The sequence below is a fragment of the Camelus bactrianus genome, chromosome 29 (assembly GCF_048773025.1).
Source record: "Camelus bactrianus isolate YW-2024 breed Bactrian camel chromosome 29, ASM4877302v1, whole genome shotgun sequence".
In the NCBI taxonomy this organism is placed as follows: domain Eukaryota; kingdom Metazoa; phylum Chordata; class Mammalia; order Artiodactyla; family Camelidae; genus Camelus; species Camelus bactrianus.
The window spans coordinates 17211669-17239004 of NC_133567.1; the positions used below are offsets into that span (position 1 = coordinate 17211669).

Sequence of the window (27336 nt, forward strand, 5' to 3'; positions counted from 1 at the left end):
ATGCATGTTTCATGAATACTTTTATTATCTAAAGTACTTATTTCTTTTGTATTTTATTTATTTTTTATTTTACATGTTATTTTTCCCTAGAAAACTAGAGCACAGACTTAAGAGAAAGTAGCAAAAAGACTCAGTTCCCCTTCCTCATTTCAAGCCAATCAAAAGGTTTCATTAAGGACTAGATTGGAAGTAACAGGGCAAAAATCAAGACTATGACAAAAATATCAAACAAAAAAAAGAACAGTCTCTCTCAATGCATTTCTTTATTGTTTTGTAAACAAAGACACCAGGATTTACATCTTCACTTCAACCTCTCTGAGAGCTTTATATTTTGATACTCACATGCCTTCTGGATATTTTCATGGAGATGTTCTATGGGGAAGTCAAACATAACAGATTCCAAATTGAACTTCTCTTTTTGGCAAAGCCATCTTCTCCTCTTTACTTTATCTTAATTGATGATCTGATACCATAGACCCAGTTACCCCAAGTAGAAAAACTAGGAACCATCAATTTTGCTCAAAATTGCCAAAGACTTTTGGGCAGAAGGTATGAGTAAGGCAGATGAGTTCTTTCACGATTAGACAACATTTCTATACAAATAAATACGTGCATTTCAGATTGCAACCAATGCGATGAAGGAAGTAAAAGAGGTAACGTGCAGAGCAGCGGGCCCCAAAGTGTGCTCCCCTTGCAGGCAGCATCCGCACAATCTGGGAACTTGTAGGAATGCAGATGCTCAAGCCCCACCCCTGACTTGCTGAATCAGAAACACGGAGGCACCCAGTAGTTTCGCAGGCCCTCCAAGTGATGTGAGTGATTCCCACGGAAGTCTGAGGACCCCACCTGAGTGACAGGTGATGGGCTACTTTAGAAGCAGAGGTCAGGGAAGTTCTCTGAGGAAATGACAGATGAGCTGAGTCCTAAAGAAGGACAAGGAGCCGATTAGGGGGATGTGCATTACAGACACAGTTGGGAAAAAGCTGGTCCTCTTCTGTAAAGAGAAAAAAGGCTAACATGGGAACAGATTAGTGAGTGGGGAGGAGAGTGACATGAGGTGAAGTCATAAAGGTAGGCTGAGGCCTGATCATTTCAACCACAGTAACGAGTTGTTATGTTATTTTTTTTTATGTTTAGAGTCACGATTTTTTTTTTTTTTGGCATTTCATGGTTAATTTCTGCATTGTGAATTTCACCTCAGTAGAGGCATGATTTTAATGTATGTACAGTTCTTGACCACTACAAATATTCTGGTATAAACATTATTTGTGAATTTTCTTAATTATTCATTTGAGAGAAGAATTAGAATTGCTGTTCCGAGGGGATATGCTGTTTTTAAATGCTTTTAATACATATTTTGTTCTCCAAAAAAGTCATGCTAATTTCCAGTCATTCCCACCAGAAATATGTGAGCAGATCCATTCTTCAATCTCAAAATCACAGGAGTATTATCTTTTTAAATTGTTGTTGCCAACCTGAAAGTCCAAAATTGGTATCTTGGTTTTTTTTTTTCCCCATTTGAAAAATATGAAAAGGAATGTATGTATGTATATGTATGACTGAAACATTATGCTGAACACCAGAAATTGACACAATATTGTAAACTGACTATACTTCAATAAAAAAATAAATTTCAAATGTTGTATTATCTTAAGTGAGATAGGAAACTATGGCAAGGACTCAAACAGGAGAATGGCTCGATTTTATTAAGTTGTGCAGAATAAATTGTAGGAGAACATAACAAGTCTTTCCCAATTATGAGAACTTTTTCGAAAAACAGGTGAGCGATTAAGAGTACTGACAATGGAAAAGTAAAGAAATGGATGGATTTAGTGAATACCAGATATTTTGGAACTGGAATTAATGGGACTTGCTGTAAGATTATAGGCAGATGAGAAGGAAAGAAAGAAGTCAGTGATGACTCTTGCTTTTGGTGAATGGTGGTACCATTACCTGAGATAGTGGAGACTGGGGAGAACCCGTGAAGTGTGTTGAAGGCGGATCAGGAGCCCTGATTTGGGCATGTGAAGTTTGATATGCCTTCCAGCCATCCAAATGGAGACATAAAATTTAGAGCAGTGGATCTAGATGAAATCATCTAGGGAGATCATTGTTTTTCCTCAAATCAAGCATTCTTTGTAGATAAGAGAATAGGGCTTAGGATTGATGCTGGAGACTCTCCAATATTTAGATTTGTCATGGAGGAGGCCCCAGAGAAGGGGAATACAAGGGAACTTTCAGAGGGGTAGGATGAAAATCACAATAGTCTGATGGAATGAAATTCAAGAAAGGGATATTTTTCAGGGAGAATGGAGTAGTAACATCTGTTGAACAACGTTTAGTACAATGCAGACAGAAAAGTTACCACGGGATTTCACAGCAAGGAAGTCATTGGTGGCTTTGAGAAGAGCCATTGATGTGAGGCCAGGCTGGAGAGGGTTGAATAATGAATATGATTTAGTAGAGAGAGAGAATGTTAAAAAAAAAAAAAATACCCAAACCAGACCAAAACCAAACCAAACAAATACTCCTTTTAAGTTTTATTGAAAGGGAATAGAGAGGAATGGGATAGTCTGGACTCCTCCTTTTCTTCTCCCAGTTTTGCTTTCTAAATGGAGCTCAGTGTTCCAACCAGCAAGTATTACCTGACTTCTGTTATTCCAGGCACTGATCCAGGTGCTTCTGGGACAGTGACAAATCAGAAAATCACCGTTTTTAGTTAATGTGTACCTTTTAGGGGAAGTAGGCAATACATGGATCATTTCCACATACTAGGGTAAGTTGTTTGACATCTATGCACAAGAAAAGGGGGAAAAAAGAACTTACACAGAAACATTAATCCTAGTTCAACATTGGGGGAAGACTTTTTGGAGAAAGAAGAAATTAAGAGTAATAATACAGCTAACATTTTTTAATAGTTATTTTGTGTTAAGTTCTGTGCTGAGTGATTTTTATACATTATCTTATAACAAATCTAGAGGTGGGTAGTATTAACTCCATTTTTACATCTGATGAAAATGGTATTTCCCAAGCTAGGGAGAAAGGAAAGATGGGAGTTATACAGTGGAGAAAAGCCATTCTAGATAAGACAAAGAAAAATAATAGTATGTCTTCTAGGGAGGAAGAAGGTATTAATGACAGTTGTGTGTGTCTAGAACACTGGTTCACAAACTGTGGTCCTTGGACCAAGAGTATTAGCATCACCTGGGGACTGAGAGATGTAGATTCTCAGGCCTCATTCTAAACCTACCGAGTCAGAATTTCTAGGGGTGGAGCCCAGCAGACTGTGTTCCAGGTGATTCCGATGCCCTAAAATTTGAGAAGATCATTCTTGAGAGTTAAGTGCTAGGTAGGAAGTGAAGAAAGATGAGACTGGAGTGGTGGACAAGGACCAGCTCCTCTTGCCATGCATAAGACCAAGCTTTTTCTTTCTAAGTGATGGCAGTCACTGAAAGATTTTAAGTTGAGAAGTCAGATTTAGGTTGATCACATGAAGGATAGATTTGGAGGGACTGGGGACTGGACAAGGAGGAAATGAAGAGGCCCAGCAAGGAATTCTTATAAGCCAGGTGTCCAGAATAGATGCTCAGTATGAAAAACTAAAGATGTTGAAGTTATTATCCTCTACTTCCTCTTTAGATGGGCTTAAAAAGTAGGCAGTGTTTTCCTTAGATGACTCAGAGGGTTCCCAAACCCAATTGTATAATAAAGCAACAGTAGCCAAGCAAAACTGGCTGGTGTTTAGATCAGATGGATATCACTGAAGATTTGCTTACAAATTATATATTATAATTTTAAAGAATAAATTGGTAGTGATTTTCCAATCATTTTTTTGTTATTCAAATGAAAATACTCTAAGCTAGTCATTCAAAAACTTTTCTTTTAAATGCAGTTTATGTGGACGTGTAGAGCAACTTATAAGATCAGCGTTTTAGGCACGATAAAAATGGGAAGTTAATTGCACTGCCCTTTTACAATGTAAGACTGTGTAGTATTATTTTTGTCTCCTTCCTATTATTTTGAAACCTTTTAAAATAAAAACATTTTATCACTTACCTGAAAATTGGGAAGTTCTAACGGACCCTAATGCACATTTTAAGCTTAAGTACATTCGTATCATAAAGTTTAACATATGAATAAATACGATAATTTTTATATTCCATGAGGCAAAAGAACAATTGAAATATAAACAGTGTGAATACAACAGTATTCTGAAATGCTATAATACTTTTCTTATTGTTACATGTAATGTGTTACTGAAGAAATTTATTGATGAAAGTGAAAACTGCTTTAGGATCTTTATTTTGGAGTTTTATGTAATTTCCCTCAGTTCTAAGGCATCTCTTTAATACAATTAGTGTCATATATTATTTTTCCCTTTTTTCCAAAAAAATGTCCTTCCTTTTTACGTCAAATGTAAGCATCTTACATTTCATGGCGTTTTACAGTTGAGGAAGTGTGGTACTTGAAAATCAGAACCTCCCCACTCTTTCCCTTACCCCAACCTCCAGGTCTTTCTAGAGAAAGTGGTTTCTCCACATTAATGCTCTTGACTCTAAAGTCTATTTATAAAAGGAATGTCAAATTTATTTCCAAAACTCCCTTTAAGAATGAAAGTGACCTTTTTCTTCTGACTCGCATGAAACTTTATGGCGTCTTATCAGTTACCCTTTGATTATTTTTTGCGTGATTAAAAATTTGCAAAGTTCTGTGGCTCCAAAGAGCCTACCTGTAATAAACAGCTTTCGCCTTCAAAACCACAAAACAGGTCTGAATTGCTTGAGCATTAGAGCTAATTGCCTGCCTACTTCAAAGGAAGGACCAGAGAGGGGGCGGGGGTGGGGGGGCACAGAAGCAGAGGCAGCGCCGGGCAATCCACGTCGGGAGGTTATGAGCTGTGGCTTGGAGGAGCCGCGCAAAGTTATGGCCTCAGAACTGCTGTTTGCGATTAAGTTGATGGGGAGAGTCTATCCCACAGTCTTTCCCTGCTGCTGACACAGGGTCTTTGTTCACATTCAGATTTCTCAAACTGTTGCCAGGGTCAGGCTGAGGTCAGACACCAGTGATGTATAGGAGGGCATGTCTGGGAATTTCTCTCACACTTAAAACACAGACCAGAAAAAAAATGAAGAGGATCCTGCAAAAAACTGATGAGACCCAGATTATACTGTAGTTTTTCTTTTAGGACCTTCATAATTTTCATCTGCTGCTCCTGACACACGATGTTTTATTAATGTGAGTGGTGATGGCCCTTACAATTTTATGTCCCCTCAAGATAAGGACACTCAGTAGCACTCTTGACACTTTCTTTTCCAGCCCTGGGGGAAAAGGTCCAGTAAATTGACTCCAAAGAAGTCTTGCATCCCTTCCCCAGGATGAGTTGAGAAGCCATTGCCATGAGCTGCCCTAGGTCACAGGCCTGACACTGGATGTCACATCACGTCACGTGGGTGGACTTGGCAGGGACCCAGCCCCATCCAGCCATGATCTCAGCCCCCCAGCCTCCCATACTGAGCCAGGCCACTGTCCCCACCCAGCCGGGCCCCGTGCTGGGAGGAGGGAGCCTGTGTTTGATCAGTGATTATCACCGCCGGACTGAAAGCCGGCCACAGCCATGAGACGTGTTGATCCGCTATTCCTCAAGTACAATCTCCCTGCGTGTTTGCCTGAAGGGGCAGCTTCCTCCCAAACCCTCAGATGACTGACCCCTCCCCAAGGACCTCCCCTCTGCTTTTGTGCAGTGGCAAAGTGCAAACATGGAATAAATGGATTTGTATGGTCCCTTTGAGGACTTACAGTTGAAACCAACTCTGATTTCGAATGTATTAAATGGCCTTGGTCTCCTTTTTTTTTTTTTTTTGGAGTTTCCCCCACTGAACCCAGAACTGTCCGCGGTTTTCTGCTGTCACAGTTGTAGAGCATGGCTGGCAAGTGAGACACTAAATAGCCACATTTTTTTCTTTTCTTTTTTTTTTTTGGCGCTCAGCTGCTACATGTGACTGGATATTTCATTCTGCTGTCAGAACGTTATTAAAAAAACATGGGGTGTGGAGAGGGCCACGATTTCCCCTTTCAATCACTATCGCATTTGCAATGAAAATTTTATGCAGTGTGTAATTTTCAGTTAATGCTTGACACTTAAAATGTCCGGAGCAGCGTTTTGTATGGTTATTGAAGGGTTAATTGTATCATGTTCTCTGCATAAAAGCTCTGCTTATCCAAAGCAAATAGAGGAGTGTATGCAAATGTGTGTCGATGACCTTTTGCCTTTCCAGGGTTAATTTATATGGTCATTAAAGATTTTATGAAACTGAGCAGCCTGGTGCTTCAAATCCCATTTTACCTTCTTCTCCTAATTTATGTCATTCCTACCTGAACAGGGGAATCTGATTTTTATTTTTGTGTGTGTGCTGCAATGGAAGCAGCATGCCCTGCTGGGGGGAGCTGTGAGTCTGGTTATCTGGCATTACTCAGATTGCTAAAAATTCATTAAAATGTGACATCAGCACAGTGAGAGACAAATGATCACAGGATGAAAGAGAACAGTGGGCCTTTCACGGATTAGTGGGACACAGACCCAGCACAGAGGCTAACTGCATAAACAGATTAATTCACCAGCAGCGGCATAGCTGAGATTTACAGAATAATTAAATAGGGTTGAGTTACTATGAGGATTTCCATGTAATCTAGCTGGTGTGAGACCCATGAATGAGGTGTGGGGTGATGTGGTTGTCATAGAAGACGTGTACCTTCTTCTGTCCTACGCCCTGTGGAGCTCCTCCTATAGAAAAAAAAAATCCCAGTGTAACTCAAGTTTTGAGATCTTACTTTGACAAATTCCTAAAAATTCCTCTGGGGTCTAAGGACTAAAAGGTGGGAATAACACCTGTCTTATATTTAACCTGTCCTCATCACACTATTTTACTAAGAAATTTTTCCAAGACTTTGGTTTGCTCTGCCATTTATCCAAGCCCATGGAACAGTGTATTCATGTAGTTGAGAAGGTTCTACTATGGAAATTACAAAATCACTTTCCATTCATTTTTAAATCTTTTCTGGCTTGAACTGTCTTTCTTTTAAACAATCACTTTTATTTTAATTTAGTACAGACCCATTTTCTCAATGGATATAAAAGAAGTTGCTGGAGATAAAAATTAAAAAAAAAACAAAAAAACAAAAACTGCATTGGTCTAGCCAGCAGGTTCTAATAGAGTCTTTTGAATAAATTCATGTTGTTTTTTTGAGAATGAAGGTCTGCAGATGATTCACAAATAATAAAGTTTTAAAATGGTCCCGTAGTTTCTTTCAGCTTGTGCATTTCTGGGGTTTTGCCTCCTCCTGACTGGTCTGCCTTTCTTAACAGAAGAGCAAAGTGAAGAGGCAGAAGGAGCTGTCAAACCTCCAGCAGTGGCCGAGGATGAGGAGAAGGACACAAGTGAGAGAGACAGTAGTGAAGGCAAAAACTCGAATAAAGATTCTGGTAAGATGTTAGATTCTCACCTTTTCTTCCCCGCACCCCCATTTCCTGCAATCGGCTCTTCCTTCACACCCCGCCCCCCCCCCGCCAAAGCTGATTAAAAGCCTTTATTCATTTTAAACTGTCTGAACATTCCCACTACTATGCATTGCATGTGCATTTTGCATGTGATTTCTATCAGTAGCCTCGCATTGACCTATTTTTAATCATAACCATCTGACAGAATAGATGTGGATAAGTTGAAGAATATTGCAGGACGACCAGCGAGATTATTTTTTAATCAAATCAGTTTGTGTGCTTGTAATTTTTTAAGCGCCTTTCATTAATCTTAGCTATACTTGTGGGTCCTCTGATGGCATATTAATTTTTCATAAGCACGGGATTAGATATCACTTGAATTTTTTTCATTCAATCACCCCACCTCCCTCCCAAACTACATAACCCTAAAAATAAAAGTTATTTTTCCTTGCTTTTTTTTTTTTTACCACTTCCACTCAGGAATTTGCCCTTTTTAAGGGCATCTATTTGAGGCATTTCAAACAAAATCCAGTGAAAAAGTTTGCAGATGATTCAGCCTAAGAAGAGGAAATATCATTGAGAAGGGATTAGGTGCGGGGTAATTTTGATCTTCCAGAATACACAAATCCCAGTAATGAAAGCTACTGTCTTTGAAAACAAACCTTCGTGTCATGACATTTACTTGTGCACAAACAAACCCTAGGCCAGCATCTGGTGTGGATACCTAAGGCTTTTTCTGTTGTTTGATTTGGCAAATATATGACTTCATCCATGCTTTGTATGTATGAGATGGAAATCTATGGTCGCAATGAATATTACATTGGCTATTTTGGGGGCACGCTATACCTAGTTTTATTATGTTGGACTCACTGAAGCAGAAGAAGTGCTGAAACCGGTTCAAGCCTATTAGTTTCAGGTAGTCATCTATCTTTGCCTTGAATTCCAGTGACAGCCACGTAGAAAGAGCTTGCTTTCACTATGAAGACATTGGGTTGTGCAAAAAAAAAAATCATTTTCACGTGCAAGTTTGTTTAAATCTGAATTATCCCCTATTTGTTATTCAGTCTTTGCAGATCTGAGTTTTCCATTCCCTTCGAAAATTATTTGAAGGGCCTCCCTGCTCCCCACCCCAGACCGTTCAGTGCTGAATTTCTCTCTGGAATCCAGTGAGAAAAGAGCCATTTAAATTTGCATCTAGGATCTAGTGGCTAACATATGATTCTAATTTGATTTAAACAAAGAGGGTCTAAGGTTGGTATTGAGCCTAACGCAATGTTTAAAAAAAAAAAAAAAGATGCCAGAATTGTATATGAGGAAGTCGGCTCCTGAGGTTACTGACAGGGAAGTTGAAGGACCTCAGGATTAAGGTCAAGGGTGGTGCCATCTACACCTCATTTGAAAACAATTGGAAATAGCAAGGTGGTTACGTTACTCACTCTCAAGGATAGACCTCATCAAGGCTGGCTGCTTGCCTACTTTGGGGAGGGGGAGGAGGAGGGCAGGATTCTGCCTGCCTTCAGGGGTGACTTTCTCACAGTTGTACCACAAGTCTCTTCCCACCCCAACCCCATTCTTCAGAAGGATGTGTAAAACCCATAGATAGAGCATCGGCATTCATCGAGTGTTCCCGTAATACCTAGGAATGTGACATGATGCTTGGTTTTAAGTAACTAAGACCTTGTAAAGGATGGGTTGTGGGAATCTCTTGAAAGGGGCTCCGGTCTCCCCAGCGAGCAAGGAGTCTTGCTTGGAACAAACCGCAGATGTGAGGGCCCTATCTCCACCAGCCCAGTTTACTGCTCTACATAAATAATGGGCTCAACCACTCCCTAATGGCCTGATGAGTTATTGTCCTTTCTTGGGCCTCTAATTGTACCATCTCGACAGGACTCAGGAATGTGAGAGGACACAGACCATTGGATAATGTTAGTTTTTTAAAACACAGTTTTATCCCTGTAGAACTGCCTCCCCAACCACATCTGTAAGGATGAAAGAGGGCTTTAAGCACCAACTCAAAGCAATTACTGAGATGCAAATATTTAGCCTTGAAACCTCCCAGACATCAGGACAGTTCTTATTGACTGCCTACAGGAACTTTTAACAGAGTTGGTTTTTTTTTTTTTTTTTTTTGTCCTAAATTGAATCTGATTCGGTGAAAAATTACGTGGATTTTTTTTCTTCCATGTCGGTATTTCTCATGATCAAATAACCACTTATGTATGTATTGTTTCTTTTTTTCTGATGTCAGTTACAGATGTCAAAAAATACTGGCAAATTCATATATTAATCACTCTCTTAATGTGTTAGATGGGAAAACAGTGTGACCCCAGTTTAACACAGAATTTTTTAGACAGGAAGGAATTAGCACATGTTAGGAAGACGGTGTTTGTGTAAGCTGTTGTACTGCCACTGACATTAATCTCTAGGACTGGAGCTTTCAAAATGGGACTTGGCAATAGGCGAGTTATATTTGTTGAATATTCATTCATAATAGAAAAGCCTCCTAATGCCTCATTTATATTGTCATTTAAATCTAGTGCCACTTTAGATTAATTATAATCCAAATTATAGCTCTGTGCACTACAAGAATTAATATAGAGTTTATCCAGATTAATACATTTGCATTGAAAATGTAATATGTCTCTGCCTTGGCTAAGGGGACCACTTTTTAATAAGGGAGTAAACATGAGGAAAGATGGAAATTAACCTTCATTATTGCAATTAAAATTATCCTTTCATTCTAGTCTCATTAGAAAGAATACTGTATTGGTAATTATAATTTAGACTTATTTGGAGTTGAATAACATCTGTTATATTCAAGTTTTATAGAATTCAAACCTTATCAAACACATTGATTCATAAATAACAACTCAGCATTTTGTTTTGTTGGTTTTTTTCCAAGATTTGCTTTGAGTACCTGTGTGCTATTAGATTTTCCTCACTTGTTATGAGTGTAAGCCATTTTACAACCTTCTGTATTTTAGGGACTGAAAATTTATTAAGTAGGCAACATCTGAATTGAAATGAATTATGTCATTTTTATACCCATAATCTCATGCAAGGTAAATAATACCATAACGGACAGATAATCATTGGCTCATCTATTTGGCAGTGCTTATTTGTAATTAGACTTCATTTGTTTAGTTAAAATGTATTAAAGTGGCATTGTTTTTGGAGGATATTGTGATGTCCTCAGTAACCCAAAATGAATTATGAGCTCATTTCAAAATTTTGTCTAGGGTAACAAACACTGTTCAATTCAAGTAAATTTCAGACATAAACTATGAAATCACAAAACTTAAAACCTTCCTGAAATTAATTGGCCTTTATTTAATATATTGCTAGGATATAATAATTCAGAAAAAGACCCCAGAGTTGATTTCCTGTAATTAACCAGGGAGGCCATAATACCTGCGATGGTAACCCTTTGAGTAGGAAAGGCATGTGTGCGTAAAATGTAAGGTCTACCATGTTTGCAAATACTCCCGGTGACCTGTTTGACCTTCAAGAGTCTGCTTTTGTTATACGTTATTACATCTAAGCATTCTCTGCTGCTGCTTCTTATCAGTGACATGCATTTCTGGGGTACCTAGCTACAGTTAGTGGGTTTAGACTTTATTTATAACTTCTTTTCAATTTAAAATAAAATGGTCTTGAGGAAGCTTTGAACTGACATTAAGATCATGGTTTAATTAACCAAGTTAATTAGCCAAAAAATATTGAATCTGGCACATATATTGGGTGTTATACCATAGCCAACAGTGACCGTAATGGCTATGAAATAGTGACCCTAAAACTTAACTCTTTTCTTCATGCAGCTTGAATGTCCTTAAATCCAAAAGCAGTTATGTTATTGATGAATATTAATAAGCATAAAAATAATGTGGATTAATTATATCAAATATGTACATGAGTGTATAGTCTAGTCTTAGTAAAATGTCTCAAACCTTGAAGTCAATGTTTTTCTGATCCTTCATAGTACTAATATTTGAAGATACATGCTTATAAAAATCAGGCCATAGCTATACATTTAATAGATTTAGAAGTTTCTGGAAGGTTTATTCTGTTTCTTATGTTCCAGAAGGACTGCAAGCAACAAGAGTTTTGGAAATTCTCTTTCACCTTGTGTGTGACAGTCTTTGATAGCACCGGGAATTGGACCAACTTATTATTTGGTCATGTCTGATTCTACCATGTACACAAAAGAGTGATATGGAAATATTATTCTCTTAAGAAAGAATTCTTAAGAAAGAACATTATTGGAGAACTTTTTAAGAAAAATCTTCCAGTCTCACAGGAAAAAAAACACCCATACTCTTTTGGTGATTTAAATGACAGTTGTTTTAAGGTGATCTGATACCTTAAGCAGTAAATTCTTTTTGCAAATACTAAGTATCATCTTATTTTCTTAAATGTTTATTTTCAGCAATTCAAAATGATAGCACAAAGCATATTCTGCTTTGAGAATTTTCCCTTAAGAAGAAACACATTTTTTTGATTCCACAATTAATTATGAAATAAACATTCTTGTTTTTGACATTTTTTTGGATATTGTTTAATCAGTGTAATGAAATTCTTTAGTCTATCTCCAATTTAAGTTCACTCAAACACAACTACAATAAATTATTTTTTCAGATATCTAGAAAGAACCTAAATTTCTGCAAAGTACCTATATATATAGGACAACTGTACCAATTCAAATAAAATCTAGTGTTTGTAAATCTAGAAATCAGGATCAGTGCAATTTGTTTGAAAATGTAGCACTAATTCTATACCTAGCACAAGCCCCAAGGGAATAAAATTACTGTCATTATGTCAGTTAAATTCTATTTTAATTTTGATCTCCTCAGAGTCAGACTTACTTTTAAATTTCTTTCAGAATTTAAAATTCATAAAATTATTTACATGGTATAAAGCATGCATCTCCATCCAGGATAGGAAAAGAATGCATTTTGGGGTTCATTTTTACTTTGTTTCCATAACATCCTTGACCTTATTTTTAAATTAAAACCGGGTTATTTTGCAATAAGGTGTAATTTGTTCATTTATATGAACCGTATGTGGATTGAAAAAAAAAATCAAGATAAATCTTCATGCACAGCATACAATCAGATTACGCCTAGACTCTATATTTACGTGGGGTCTGATAGCAATCAATGGTTTAGCTTCATTGCATTTCAAGATGTATTTGCACCCAGTTGTCCAGTGATAGTGTCCTCACCCTGGAAATAATTTAGTTGCAAATTGACTGGAAGATGGTGAAAATTGAAAGTTAAAATTAGAAATACTCATAATAAACAGCAGAAAAAAGGTCAGATGATGCCGCGCTATGATGAGATTGGAATGGCTGGTAAATGAGGTTTTGTGTTTGTCGTGAGATGTATGTGACATGCCTACCCAATGTCGCTGTGATATCCAGCCTCGCAGAGGAGCTTATTGGGAAAATTGATGCTAGAAAGAATTTTCTGTTAGATCAGGAAATTAGACTCACACTCTTTCCTTTGATGTGTATGAGCCTTCTATACGTTATGTTGCTCACCTAGGCAAAATTTTAAACCGTCTTCTACACCAAATATACAGATTAACCTCATAAAACAATTGTCTTCTTGAGATGTGGACTACAGTGTTTTGTGCACAGCCAACTGCTCAAACATCTGAAGGAAAAAATAAATCACAAGCCACAGTGGCTACGTTACCTATAGTTAATTTTTAAATCCTACATTCACCATGTAAAAACACTGTTTTCATTCCTGATTTATAATCAGTCAGCTCTTCTCAGAATTTTGAAATGTTTTCAGTGTCCCAGAATTTTACAAAAGAAATTGGTAATTAAACATGAGCAAAAAATTAATTATTTTCTAAGTTAGCATTTGTGAACTGGAGTAGGTTGGCTCTCGTGTGATAAAGGCATTCTGAGACACCAGAGAGCATGTGTTATTGATGAATCTTTCAAGGTCACCCAGGGTTATCAAAACATGAGACAGGAGTACATTTTAAAATATCTTTATAAAGTCCACTTGGTTGGTGGACAAAAAGAGATGCACCTTTTGCCTTTTGAGTTTACCATCATATAAAAATCCTTGTCCATTTTTTTTTGGTGATTCAGTGGATTAAGAGTCAGAGCCATTTGAAAACATAATTTTTCAGATTTCGGCATTGTTAGTCTTTTAAAATTGAGATGTTCTATTCTGTTTTGGGGAATCAGGAATAATCACACCAGAAAAGGAGCTAAAAGTCAGTGTGGCAGGGGGAACCCAGCCACTCCTGCTGGCAAAGGAAGAGGATGTGGCAACCAAAAGATCAAAACCTACAGAGGACAATAAATTCTGTCACGAACAGGTAAATGTGCTTTTTATTTCCCTTGGCTGTATCAGCCTGTTTTTTGTTTGTTTGTTTGTTTTTAAATTATTGCCTTTGATAATTTTAGAGCCCCCAACTATTCTATGCTGTTGAAATGTCTGTATACACTGTGATTGGTAAAGTAATTAACTCTTGATGTGACCTTTAATGCTCTTAAGTCATCAAAATCCATTAACTGACAGTGGTCATGTTTATCCAATATTTTCCAGTTCTATCAGTGTCCTTATTGTAACTACAATAGTAGGGACCAAAGTCGTATCCAGATGCACGTCCTGTCACAGCACTCGGTGCAGCCGGTCATCTGCTGTCCCCTCTGCCAGGACGTCCTCAGCAACAAAATGCACCTCCAGCTGCATCTGACGCATTTACACAGCGTGTCTCCAGATTGTGTGGAGAAGCTGCTTATGACAGTAAGGATGCCAAATGTTGATGCATGTGTGACATATCATCCCTGTAAAGGTATCAACACAAAATCTGTAATTACGGACTGATAGAAATTTATTTCTTCTGCGCTATGCCAAGCTCTCTTACTGACCCTGTTGCAGAAATTGCAATTAAGGGCCATTTGTTGGCTCTTGTGCTTAGGGAAAAAAAAAAAAACCAAATATGATACAAGGCATAGCTGATTTAATGACAGCTTTTGCAGTCCTATTTTTATAAGTATAATGTTAATCAAACGATTGTTGTGGGCACCTTGAGTTTCATATTTTCTTGGCTATCATTACACAAAACAGGCCTATAAAAACCTTCAAACTATATTTTTAAAAAGAAAAGAAGCATACAGTATCACAACAGCCTTGATCTAAAGTGTGAAGAAAGCATTTTGCCTGTAAGAACCACAGAATGTCCCTGCTTTGGTCGGGAAAATGTACTGGGATATACTACTGCCAAAGGGCGGTGTGATGGAGTCCATGATTTCTGGGGTACCTTTGACATGACCCCCTTTGGTTTTCCCAGGTGCCTGTCCCTGATGTAATGATGCCCAATAGTTTGCTACTGCCAGCAGCTGCCTCTGAGAAGTTGGAGCGGGACACACCTGCAGCTGTCACAGCCGAGGGGTCTGGGAAATATTCAGGTATGCCACCTTCTGACCAAGATCTGTGGAAGACACACCCAGGGGCTGCATCCGTGGTGGTGCTCCAGTATTACTACTATCAAAGATTAAAAAAGAAGGAAGGGAAGAAAATAAGAAAAGAAAAACACAGGAAGAAAAAGTACAGGATTTCCAGAAGCCATGGTTTCTAAGACGTATTTAATATCTGGTTACCTGTAAACTGCCCTTGGGGGACCTCAGTGTCAATGATCAGGAGTATTTTGTGTGTTTCAATTCCTGAACACTATGGCCCTTGGTATCACACTGCTTAGCATACTCTAATTACCTCTGACTTATTTTCTTCCCTATCTTGAAATTCCTTGAGGTCAAGGGTGATTTCTTATTTGCCTTTATACCCCTAGTGCCCACAAGAGTGCTTGCCACACAGTAGCTGCTCAACAAATATTTCTTCAAAGAATCAATGAAGCAGAAACCTTTCTTGACAAGGTTTTTTTTTGGCTTTTAAGGTGTGGGCTTGCCTCCTCCCATCAGTGATGCTTATGCCTCCTTCCCCGCAGGTGAAAGCCCAATGGATGACAGAACTATGGTGGGTCTTGACGATTCCAAGGCTAGCATGGAAGTAAAGAGTGAGGAGCAGAAACCAACGAAAGAAGCCACAGACATGTTGGAATGGAGTAAGAACAGCAGTAAGGATATGAAAATCTCCGACCCACTGCACGATCAGTTAAGCGAACAGCAAAAAAGGCAACCACTCTCCGTGTCGGACCGCCACGTTTATAAGTATCGCTGTAACCACTGCAGCTTGGCTTTTAAGACTATGCAAAAGCTTCAGATACATTCCCAGTATCACGCGATTCGGGCTGCGACGATGTGTAATCTCTGCCAGCGTAGTTTCCGTACATTCCAGGCTTTAAAAAAACACTTGGAAGCAGGCCACCCAGAACTGAGCGAAGCCGAGCTTCAGCAGTTATATGCCTCCTTGCCCGTGAATGGTGAACTGTGGGCAGAGACTGAAACTATGGCCCAGGACGACCATGCCCTCGAGCAGGAAATGGAGAGAGACTATGAGGTGGACCACGAAGGCAAGGCAAGTCCTGTAGGGAGTGACAGCAGCTCTATTCCAGACGACACGGGCTCTGAACCAAAGCGGACTTTACCTTTTAGAAAAGGGCCAAATTTTACGATGGAAAAATTCCTCGACCCATCTCGCCCATATAAATGTACAGTGTGTAAAGAGTCGTTCACCCAAAAGAACATTCTCTTGGTCCATTATAACTCAGTGTCTCACCTGCATAAGTTGAAAAAGGTCTTGCAGGAAGCCTCCAGTCCCGTTCCTCAAGAAACCAACAGCAGCACAGATAACAAACCCTACAAGTGCAGCATCTGCAACGTGGCGTACAGCCAAAGCTCGACCTTGGAAATCCACATGAGGTCCGTGCTCCACCAGACAAAGGCGAGGGCTGCAAAGCTGGAGCCCAGCGGCCATGCAACCGGCGGGCACGGTGTGGCAGCCAGCGTGAACAGTCCCGGCCAAGGGATGTTAGAGACCATGAGTTTAGCTGCAGCCAGCAGCAAAGATACCCACTTAGATGCCAAAGAATTGAATAAAAAGCCAACTCCAGAATTAATCTCTGCTCAGCCTACCCACCACCCAGCGCAGTCACCAGCACAAATTCAGATGCAGCTGCAACACGAGTTGCAACAGCAGGCGGCGTTCTTTCAGCCTCAGTTTCTCAACCCCGCCTTTCTGCCTCATTTCCCCATGACCCCCGAGGCGCTGCTGCAGTTTCAGCAGCCTCAGTTTCTCTTCCCGTTCTACATCCCTGGGACAGAGTTCAGCCTGGGGCCGGACTTGGGCCTGCCAGGCTCTGCGGCATTTGGGATGCCTGGCATGGCGGGGATGGCCGGGTCCTTGCTTGAAGACTTGAAGCAGCAGATTCAAACCCAACAACATCATGTTGGCCAAACTCAACTCCAGCTACTCCAGCAACAAGCGCAACAGTACCAGGCCACACAGCCCCAGCTGCAGCCCCCAAAACAGCAGCAGCAGCAGCAGCAGCAGGCAAGCAAATCACTGAAACAGGAGCAGGCGCCCCTGGCCAGTGCCGACTGCGCAGCAGCTGCGAAAGACACACCTTCTTACAAGGAGGCAGAAGAGATCGCCGAAAAGCAAGACAAGCCAAAGCAAGAATCTGTAAGTGAAGGGGAAGGGCTCAAAGAAGGCAAAGACGGAAAGAAGCAGAAATCCTTGGAACCGTCCATCCTGCCGCCCCGAATCGCTTCAGGGGCCAGAGGCAACGCAGCCAAAGCATTACTGGAAAACTTTGGTTTCGAACTGGTCATTCAGTACAATGAGAACAGGCAGAAGGTGCAGAAGAAGGGCAAGAGTGGCGAGGGCGACAACAGGGAGAAGCTGGAATGCGGCACGTGCGGGAAATTGTTTTCCAACGTTCTTATTCTCAAGAGTCACCAAGAACACGTGCACGGCCAGTTTTTTCCCTACGGAGCCCTAGAAAAATTTGCCCGTCAGTACCGGGAGGCCTATGACAAGCTTTATCCAATCTCTCCATCTTCTCCGGAAACGCCGCCGCCCCCGCCGCCGCCGCCCCCGCTGCCGCCAGCGCCTCCGCAGCCTTCTGCTCTGGGTCCCGTCAAACTCCCAAGCTCCGTGTCCACCCCGCTGCAGGCCCCGCCGCCCACGCCGCCGCCGCCGCCCCCGCCTCCGCCGCCGCCTCCCCCGCCCCCACCCCCTCCGCCCTCCGCGCCCCCGCAGGTCCAGCTGCCCGTGTCTCTGGACCTGCCGCTCTTTCCCTCCATCATGATGCAGCCAGTGCAGCACCCCGCACTTCCTCCCCAGCTCGCCCTGCAGCTGCCCCAGATGGACACGCTCTCGGCCGACCTCACTCAGCTCTGCCAGCAGCAGCTCGGGCTGGATCCCAACTTCCTACGGCATTCTCAGTTCAAACGCCCGCGGACGAGGATTACGGATGACCAGCTGAAAATCCTGAGGGCTTATTTTGACATCAATAATTCTCCGAGTGAAGAACAGATCCAGGAAATGGCAGAGAAATCTGGTCTCTCTCAGAAAGTCATCAAGCACTGGTTTCGAAATACGCTTTTTAAGGAGCGGCAGAGAAATAAGGATTCTCCCTACAACTTCAGTAACCCTCCCATAACTGTTTTGGAAGATATCAGAATCGACCCACAGCCCTCCTCTTTAGAACCTTACAAATCGGATGCATCCTTCAGTAAGAGGTCTTCTAGGACCCGGTTTACTGACTACCAGCTTAGGGTCCTTCAAGACTTCTTTGACACAAACGCTTACCCGAAAGATGATGAAATAGAACAACTTTCCACTGTTCTCAATCTGCCCACCCGGGTTATTGTTGTGTGGTTCCAGAATGCTCGTCAGAAGGCCCGGAAGAGTTACGAGAATCAAGCAGAGGCTAAAGATAATGAAAAAAGAGAACTCACTAATGAGCGGTATATTCGAACGAGCAACATGCAGTACCAGTGTAAGAAGTGCAATGTGGTTTTCCCCCGGATCTTTGACTTGATTACACATCAGAAAAAGCAGTGTTACAAGGATGAAGACGACGATGCCCAAGATGAAAGCCAAACCGAAGACTCCATGGACGCCACGGACCAGGTGGTGTACAAGCATTGCACAGCGTCTGGCCAGACCGAGGCAGCCAAAAGCGCTCCTGCCCCCACGGTAAGTTCTGGCTCCGGGACTAGTACCCCGCTGATTCCGTCACCCAAACCGGAACCTGAGAAGACGTCTCCAAAACCTGAATATCCCACAGAAAAGCCAAAGCAGAGTGACCCCTCGCCCCCTTCTCAAGGCATCAAACCAGCCCTGCCACTAGCATCGACTTCCTCAGACCCACCGCAGGCCTCGGCCACTCAGCCACAGCCACCGCCACCGAAACCACCCCAACTTCTCGGAAGACCTCCCTCGGCCTCTCAGACCCCGGTCCCCTCCAGCCCACTGCAGATTTCCATGACTTCTCTCCAGAACAGTCTACCTCCGCAGTTACTACAGTACCAATGTGATCAGTGCACAGTTGCCTTCCCGACTCTGGAACTCTGGCAGGAGCACCAGCACATGCACTTCCTTGCTGCTCAAAACCAGTTCCTTCACTCTCCGTTCTTGGAACGGCCCATGGACATGCCCTACATGATATTCGACCCCAACAACCCGCTGATGACGGGACAGCTGCTGAGTGGTTCTCTCACACAGATGCCCCCGCAGACCGCCACCTCGCACACCGCAGCCCCCGCCACCGTGGCCGCTTCCTTTAAAAGGAAACTGGATGACAAAGAAGACACCAACTGCAGTGAGAAGGAAGGCGGGAACAGCGGTGAGGACCAGCACCGTGATAAACGCTTGAGAACCACCATCACCCCGGAGCAACTGGAAATACTCTATGAAAAATACTTACTGGATTCCAATCCTACCCGGAAAATGCTTGATCATATCGCCCGCGAAGTCGGGCTGAAGAAACGAGTAGTGCAAGTCTGGTTCCAGAACACGCGCGCGCGAGAAAGGAAAGGCCAATTCCGGGCGGTGGGCCCGGCCCAGTCCCATAAGCGGTGTCCGTTCTGCCGAGCCCTGTTTAAGGCCAAGTCAGCCCTGGAAAGCCACATTCGCTCCCGGCACTGGAATGAAGGAAAGCAGGCAGGTTACAGTTTGCCCCCAAGCCCTTTGATATCCGCGGAAGATGGGGGAGAAAGTCCGCAGAAATACATTTATTTTGATTATCCTTCTTTGCCATTGACGAAAATTGATCTCTCCAGTGAGAATGAATTGGCTTCTACGGTGTCAACGCCAGTGAGCAAAACAGCAGAGCTGTCGCCAAAGAATCTTCTGAGCCCTTCTTCTTTTAAAGCAGAGTGTCCCGAGGATGTGGAGAATTTAAATGCCCCTCCTGCAGAGGCCGGGTATGATCAGAATAAGACTGATTTTGATGAGACTTCGTCCATTAACACAGCCATCAGTGACGCCACCACTGGAGACGAGGGGAACGCCGAGATGGAAAGCACCACAGGAAGTTCCGGAGATGTGAAGCCAGCTTTATCTCCTAAAGAGCCGAAAACGCTGGACACTTTGCCCAAAACAGCAACCACACCCACCACGGAGGTCTGCGAGGAAAAATTTCTCTTTTCTCTCACCAGCCCCTCGATACCTTTCAACGATAAAGACGGTGACCACGACCAAAGCTTTTATATCACCGATGACCCCGACGACAATGCTGACCGCAGTGAAACGTCCAGCATCGCGGACCCGAGTTCGCCAAACCCATTTGGATCCAGCAATCCTTTTAAATCCAAAAGTAACGATCGGCCAGGTCACAAGCGTTTCAGAACCCAAATGAGCAATCTTCAACTCAAGGTTCTCAAGGCTTGCTTTAGTGACTACCGAACTCCAACCATGCAAGAGTGCGAAATGCTAGGGAATGAGATTGGTCTGCCCAAACGCGTGGTCCAGGTGTGGTTCCAGAATGCCAGGGCCAAGGAAAAGAAATTTAAAATCAACATAGGGAAGCCTTTCATGATCAACCAAAGTGGAACGGAAGGCACCAAACCAGAGTGTACCCTCTGTGGGGTGAAGTACTCTGCCCGCTTGTCCATCAGAGATCATATTTTCTCCAAACAGCACATTTCAAAAGTGAGGGAGACCGTTGGGAGTCAGCTTGATCGGGAGAAAGATTACTTGGCCCCGACGACCGTTCGACAGCTGATGGCACAGCAAGAGCTTGACCGGATCAAGAAAGCCTCAGATGTTCTGGGCTTAGCGGTCCAGCAGCCGAGCATGATGGACAGCAGCTCCCTTCATGGCATCAGTCTGCCAGCAGCCTATCCAGGACTCCCCGGCCTTCCCCCAGTCCTTCTCCCTGGAATGAACGGTCCATCCTCTTTGCCTGGATTTCCACAAAATTCAAACAGTAAGTCATTTCAAGGAGAGTCAGTCTAATTAATTAAGTGATATTAGGCAGCCAATGACCTGTACCAAGAACAGGAGACATTGGATCTCTCTTAATTTCAGTAAGTAAAACCATTAAGTTATTTGAAATATATATTTCAGTGGCATAGTTAATAAGTAAGCCAACCTGAACATAGGCAGAAAAATAAAGACCAGGTAGATCAGCCAGAAATATATCATTAATATCATTACATCTTTATGTCATAGAAACATTCCTTTTATATCCGCATCGCAAAACCAATTTCAAATGGCATTTCAGTACAGACAAGTGGCACAAAATCTGGGATACATATTAAGAAAATGAAGCATTAAGTAATACATTAATTGGCATCTTAATTTATGTTATTTCCAAGGGAGACTTTTTCTTTTTTGGTTTTGTGCTTTTGGGGGGTCTTCTCCCCCCATAAATACCAGGAAGTTCAAAAGCTGGGGGCCTTCTAGATACAGGAATTCCCCCACATTACACCTCGCAGGTAATAAAGCTAATATATATAGAAAGTTTAACTACTAAAAATATGACTTCTGTGACAATTTGTAATTGAGCATTGCTATACGATTTTGCTTTCTGTAGCAGCCATTGTTACTTACTATTTAAGTAAATTCTTAACCTTAGAAACAAATTCGTATTACTCCATGCCTTTCTACCACCACCCTCAGCCAAGATTTCTGATTAAGACAAAACAAAATGGTAAAGTTGTTTGAGGCAATCCCAGATGGCGAATCCAGCTCTCTTGTTTATGAAGGGAAGTGCAGTTTGTACAGTTCCGATTTTGTGAGTAAGTGTAGGTAGCCAATTATAGCAGGTTGAAAAAAATTGAATATAATGTGGTAGGCAGTCATGTAGCCAAACATACAACAAACGTTGTATATTATCCGAAATAGAAAAAAATGATTCTAGTTCCTTCTTTAAAGTCTGTTTTATTTTCCAAATTAACAGTGGTTTTTTTTCTTTCTAAAAGGAAATCATGACATTCCAAAGACACATCTAGAATGAACCAATTACATACTATCTAGAAAGTTCCCAAAGCACAAAAGGAAAGCTTTTTTCATTTTCCCAAATTGGACTTTTACATAAATATTAAACGTCAATGTTATCCTTCTCTTAATGGCAATTTTTATTTTAATATGCCTTTGGGAGATATTCCTATTTTAACTTTTATCTTGGGAGACATGAAAACAGCGATGTCACATGACCTCTTAGCCACTGCCAGCTTCTCTGGTTCCCTGTCCAGAATGACCTGTTGGCATTAGAGAGAAACAGAATGGCTCTACACATATAAAGAATTTTACCAAGAAAATTTCTGCAACATCCTTTCCTTGAACTATCACACCAGCTACCTTCCCCTGCCCACCCCTATTCTTTGGGCTTAATTATCTGGATATTCTTTGGGCCTTAAATATTAAAGCTACAATTATGTGTTTTGTTTGTACCTTTCAATTAAGTCAAATATAATTAGTTTAAGAATAATACGATGGCTGTATTTTTTTTTTTTTTTGCCTATGGATGTATTAGTCTTCTAGTCTCACTTTATGTATCACTGTGATTATTAATTGACACCTAGAAAAATGTCTTAAGTGGAAAAACTCCTATATGACCAGTTATGTAAAATAGTCTTTCCACATAATGTCTAATGTGGAAAATGCCTATGAACACTTAATGTAAATCTTACAGTTTTGTAAAATAGAGTAAAATTTGGGCTAAGAACAGTTCAAGTCACAAGTCAGCTTTGATTGATGATGCCCGTGTAGTCACCCCCCACAAGTAGTGGTCAGTGCATCTTATTTTTCTCTCCACTGGATCAAAAGGCCTTTGCGTGGACAATGGGTCCTTTGCTGACTGCCCTTTGTGTTTTTCACTCTGAAACTGGTACCCAGAAGACCTGTATTGAACAAAGCCAGGAGGGAGGAGAGAGAAGGTGTTTATGAAATACTTAAACAGCCTAACCTTCCTCCTCATTCTGCACACCATAAAAATAAGTTACATCCTCCCCCTGAAATACGGGCCTGTTTTGTAAGTATCAGAATTGTGAGAAGATGTTGGAGGCAGGCCCTCCTCAGGGAGCACTATCTCAAAAAGCAGCTGGTACTGCGGACCCCTGCGCTGTGTATCTGCTGCTTCATTAAATCATGGACCAAAACAGACTAGAGTGTTATAAAAAGAAAGGTCCATGAACATACCTACTGGAATTTGCAATTCCTCTTAAATTAGTTCTTTGTTTGTAATGGAATTTAAACATTAGCACAGCAGAGTTGTCAGCAGGATCCCACTGGAGAGCCTGAATTCCCACACTTTGCGCTCACATCTTTTTTAGGTTAATTTATCTGTGGTGGGTCATGCTGAAGAGTTTAATCACCTCATGGAGTAGAGCTGTGGTTCTCCATCTTTCTATCAGCATCTTTCTACTGTATTATTTTTCATCAAACAGGTATCTCCTTTGCTTAATGGGAGAAACAGACATCCCAGCTACTTGAAATCAAAAGGAGAAAATTACTTCTTAAGTAGAATATTCTTGTATTTCTCACATGCCCTGAGCTCTTCTAACAGTTTGTTATCTATATGGATAAACTTTGACAATATGACATGTTCATCTTGGGCCCATTATGTAATGGGATTTAGTTATGGAAAAGTCTTCATTTTAAAGGCGCCCCATCCCTCTAAAGGTAGATTTCAAGGTTTTGTTCCTAAGCAAATCACTACAAAGAGACTCCACTGAATGAGATATGCCATAAAGTAAGTAATGTCTGATTGCAAAGGCTGCACCCCCAAAATTGACTTAATTGCATTATACATGTTCAGTTTTAGCATTTACCAACCTCTTAAATTCCTGATTTAAATACCCATTTTGTTCTTTTTTGGGTGGAATTGCTGTTGTATTTTAGCAGCTTTAATTCTCATAAAATTTCCTTACCTTACTTTCAGGAAATCTTCAAATTATTTAGTCCTTCAAGATCACAAAGACGGCTCTTTCAAGAGTAATACCCATCATGTTTGCTGCTTCCTGAACAATGACTCAGCCCTGTGCTCGGGAGCACTGCTTACTAGCACTCATTTTTTAATAAAAGGAATTATTTTCTGCTAACTTTTGTCTTTTTCTATCATGATCATATGCAAAAAGAGAAAATGTCAATAGAAACTCATGTGCCTTAACACCTGGAAAAAATTAGAAAACTTTACATTTTTACCCTTCAGGACATTAGCTGCTTCTGGCATTTTGCTCAAGAGGAATAGGAAAATAACTTGATTTTTTAATTTTTAACTGATTTCCTTTATTGTTTTAAGCAGTGTCTGATTTTTATATGATCCATTAGTTTTTGGAAAAACTGCCTAACCCCATTTCCTTAAATGGAACTTTAGAACATGCCTTTTGCATTTTTCTCATACTTCAGTGTAATTTACTAGCACATTTGGGGTAAATCTAGATACAAGTAAGTCTTTAATAATTTTGGCACAATTGTCCTTGGCCCGTGTACATAATTAGTTTTATTTTTCACTTCAGAGCAGATTTTCCCTCTGGGAGACCTAGATCAAAGAAATTTGGGGAAAAGAGAACACATCTACACTCATCGTGAGATAGGCATTTTCTTTTGGAAGCATGACTTTCGGGAATATGAAGCTGTCTCGGGAAAACAAAACCAAACAAAATGATGGTAGCATGAGATTATCTGTAGAAAAACTTCCATCTTTCAGTGAAATTTCAAAGAATTGGAGTAAGAGTTAGGGAACAGGAAAGAATGCATCTTTGTAGTCACCACCACTTATTTTGTATCATGATTACCGTTCAGTTTTTCTCTTCTATTTCTGGTTTTCATATATCAGTTGACAGCTGAACTTTTGACTGCCGGTTTTTATAAGTTTGTGTCTTTTACTCGTAGCCCCAATGTACATTATTCATTATCTTTGGTCTGTTTCTCTTTTCCTAACATTTTTATTTAACAGTTGATCGTTTAACTTGACTCACTCCTCAAGATGTTGAATTCCTAAAATGCTTATAGTCTTTGACTGTAGTAGTTGGGATTCCTATTCCTATTCCTATTCCTATTCCTATTCCTATTCCTATTGTAATAAAAATTTTCATTATTTCACTATATGACCTCTGGATAGGAATTTGTAGACCCCATCTGATGGGAAAGCCTGAGCTAAAAATTCACTACTTATCTACGCACTTTCTAACTAGTATTGCTATTTTTTTTAAGTCTTAGTTCATTACAATTTCTCTTGTCTTAAATCCTCATGTCAGAGGGATGAGCCACCAGTTTCCTTAGATTTAGTGGGGGAAAGCCCTCAGGTGAGAGGGTGTGCAGTTACTGAGTATGAAGTCTAGGTTTACTAGACCCAGAACTAAGGTTGGCTTTATGAATAAGCAAAAGAAGCTAGCTACCAACATAGTATCATTCTAACAACGCAAGGAAGGATCTCCTGTCCTCGGTGAATCTTCTTCTACCTGAATCACTCATGCCTGAAATTCTGTAATTAGGTATTAATTCTTCTGACTTAATCCATTATCCTCTGTTAAGTGTTTAGTGGAAAATAGCATAGAATATCATGAAATCAGAATATCATAGCAGGAAGAAACCTCAAATTATCTAATCTAGTATATACTGATCCTTTTCAAAAAGAGGTGTATTCATATCTTTGGTTTTTTTTTTTTCCTTGGAAATAAAATTGTATAGAGAGGGAAGTAAAAAGAAGATCAAGATACCAGACATCATAGTGTAGGAATAAAGGCAAGGGAGTTGTGGGTTTGGATCCCCAAAAGCAATTCCATTATTTTACCATTTTCTCTAAGGCTAAGTCGCATGAATCTAAGAAGTCTATCACACTAAATTGGATTAAAGATTTGGGGATTTACTCATTCATTGCTACTATATCCTGGGAAATCTTAAGCCATTTTCATTTAAATTTATTTCAAATATGTTAGCCGTTCTTCTGTAAAATGTGGATACTCACTATATTTCTCTTGGATGTACAATATTATTATTTTCAAGGATTGTTTTTTCCATATTTGCATAGTTTACCATTTACAATTGATCCAATTAGACAGGAAGACAAATTTGAGTGGCAACTATAATATTTAGCTTCCCTACCGCACATCTACCATCAAGTTGTAGATTTCTCTCTGTCAAGTCATTTCACAGCCCTAGGACTTGATTTTCTCCCCCAGAAAAATGGAATTTTTAGCATCTGTCCCCACTTACCATTGAGGATATTGAAAGACTCTTCTCTAACATGATGGAAATTTAGAGACTATTACTGATACAACTACAGAAATTATTTCAAAGCAGGTCGGAGAAGAGTTGGCTGTGGTAAGGTTACTAAGAAGAGCAGCCGGTAATAAGCTAGGCTAATTGACAGTAATATGATCATGGTTAGGGTCAAGTTGAGTGTGATGTTGAGGACTTGAGTGTGTCCTGGATGCTAAGCCTAAGACAAGCTTCCTCCGTTGCATAAAGACCAATTAAGAAACTAAAGTTTTTTCTAGCTAAGAAAATGGAAACACATAGTTTTTGTGTCATTTGTTTTTCATTTTTGAACACTCAAATGTTGCATTTCTCATAGAGGTTAAGACTTGAACCAGTATTTAAAAGATGGTTGTCTTATCTCTTATGATCATTTTCTCTCTAGCTATGCACTAATAACTTAAACTTTATTCACCTTCTCCCAGTTAATTCTTCCATCAGCCCAGTGGGTCTCCATCATGGTCCTTGTCCTGATCACTTGGTGGTGAGCCTTTCCTCCTTCAAGAATGCCACCACCTAATTAGGCTTCCAGTCTGTTCCTTTGGCAGTCAACTGTGTTTGCCTCTAAAACTCAGAAAGGCACAGACTTTTACAATTCCTTTTTCTATCCTGAGCTCTTAGTTTCTCACCCAGTTCTCCAGCTTATAAAAATGGCTTCATAATACCTTACTACTAGCCACTGCATTAGATCGAGTACTTGAAATCCAGCAAAGATCTCTTCTGTTTCAGTAGTAGTCATACTCTACCCTATGTGTGTCTGCCTAATGAGGTGGGGACCATTTTTGCATACTACAAGCAAACCTAGACGCAGCATGTTTTGGGGGTGATGAAGTTGAGTGTTAATACATTCAGTCCCTATCAAGTACTCTGTTAGCCAAAGTGCCTGGATGGTAATGAGCAGCTTAACCTGCATACTTAACAATGGCATCAGACCTCACCATGATCAGTCCTGATCAAGAGGAGCTGTGACTACACTGTTACTTGTTTTCCAGTGTCATCAGTTGTCATTTACTTTTGCTATTTAATTAGCTTATCCCCGTCTTTATTTGACCCAAATTTGTTTTCCTACTGGAACTTAGGCAGATGGACTTCATTTTACTTGATAGCTAATTATTTTTCGTGAATGTGGTAATTATCAGACTGCTCAAGTGGAGGACCAGTGGGCCCGCCTTTCCAGAGGTACAGTCACAATCGGTTACAATA

General features: G+C 40.6%; 1 protein-coding gene across 3 annotated transcripts in view; it reads left to right on the forward strand.

The window, feature by feature from the left end:
- ZFHX4 (zinc finger homeobox 4) overlaps positions 1-27336 on the forward strand; it is a 179376-nt gene that overhangs the window by 147405 nt on the left and 4635 nt on the right. For 2 of the 3 annotated variants that reach the window (XM_045514060.2, XM_074355082.1), the window contains exons 6-10: positions 7364-7480; positions 13701-13834; positions 14065-14265; positions 14813-14930; positions 15467-20857. In XM_045514060.2, coding sequence (XP_045370016.2) covers positions 7364-7480; positions 13701-13834; positions 14065-14265; positions 14813-14930; positions 15467-20857 — 5961 coding nt within the window. Of the gene's footprint in view, positions 1-7363; positions 7481-13700; positions 13835-14064; positions 14266-14812; positions 14931-15466; positions 20858-23815 lie in introns of all 3 variants that reach the window. The other variant, XM_074355083.1, reaches the window with a different exon arrangement.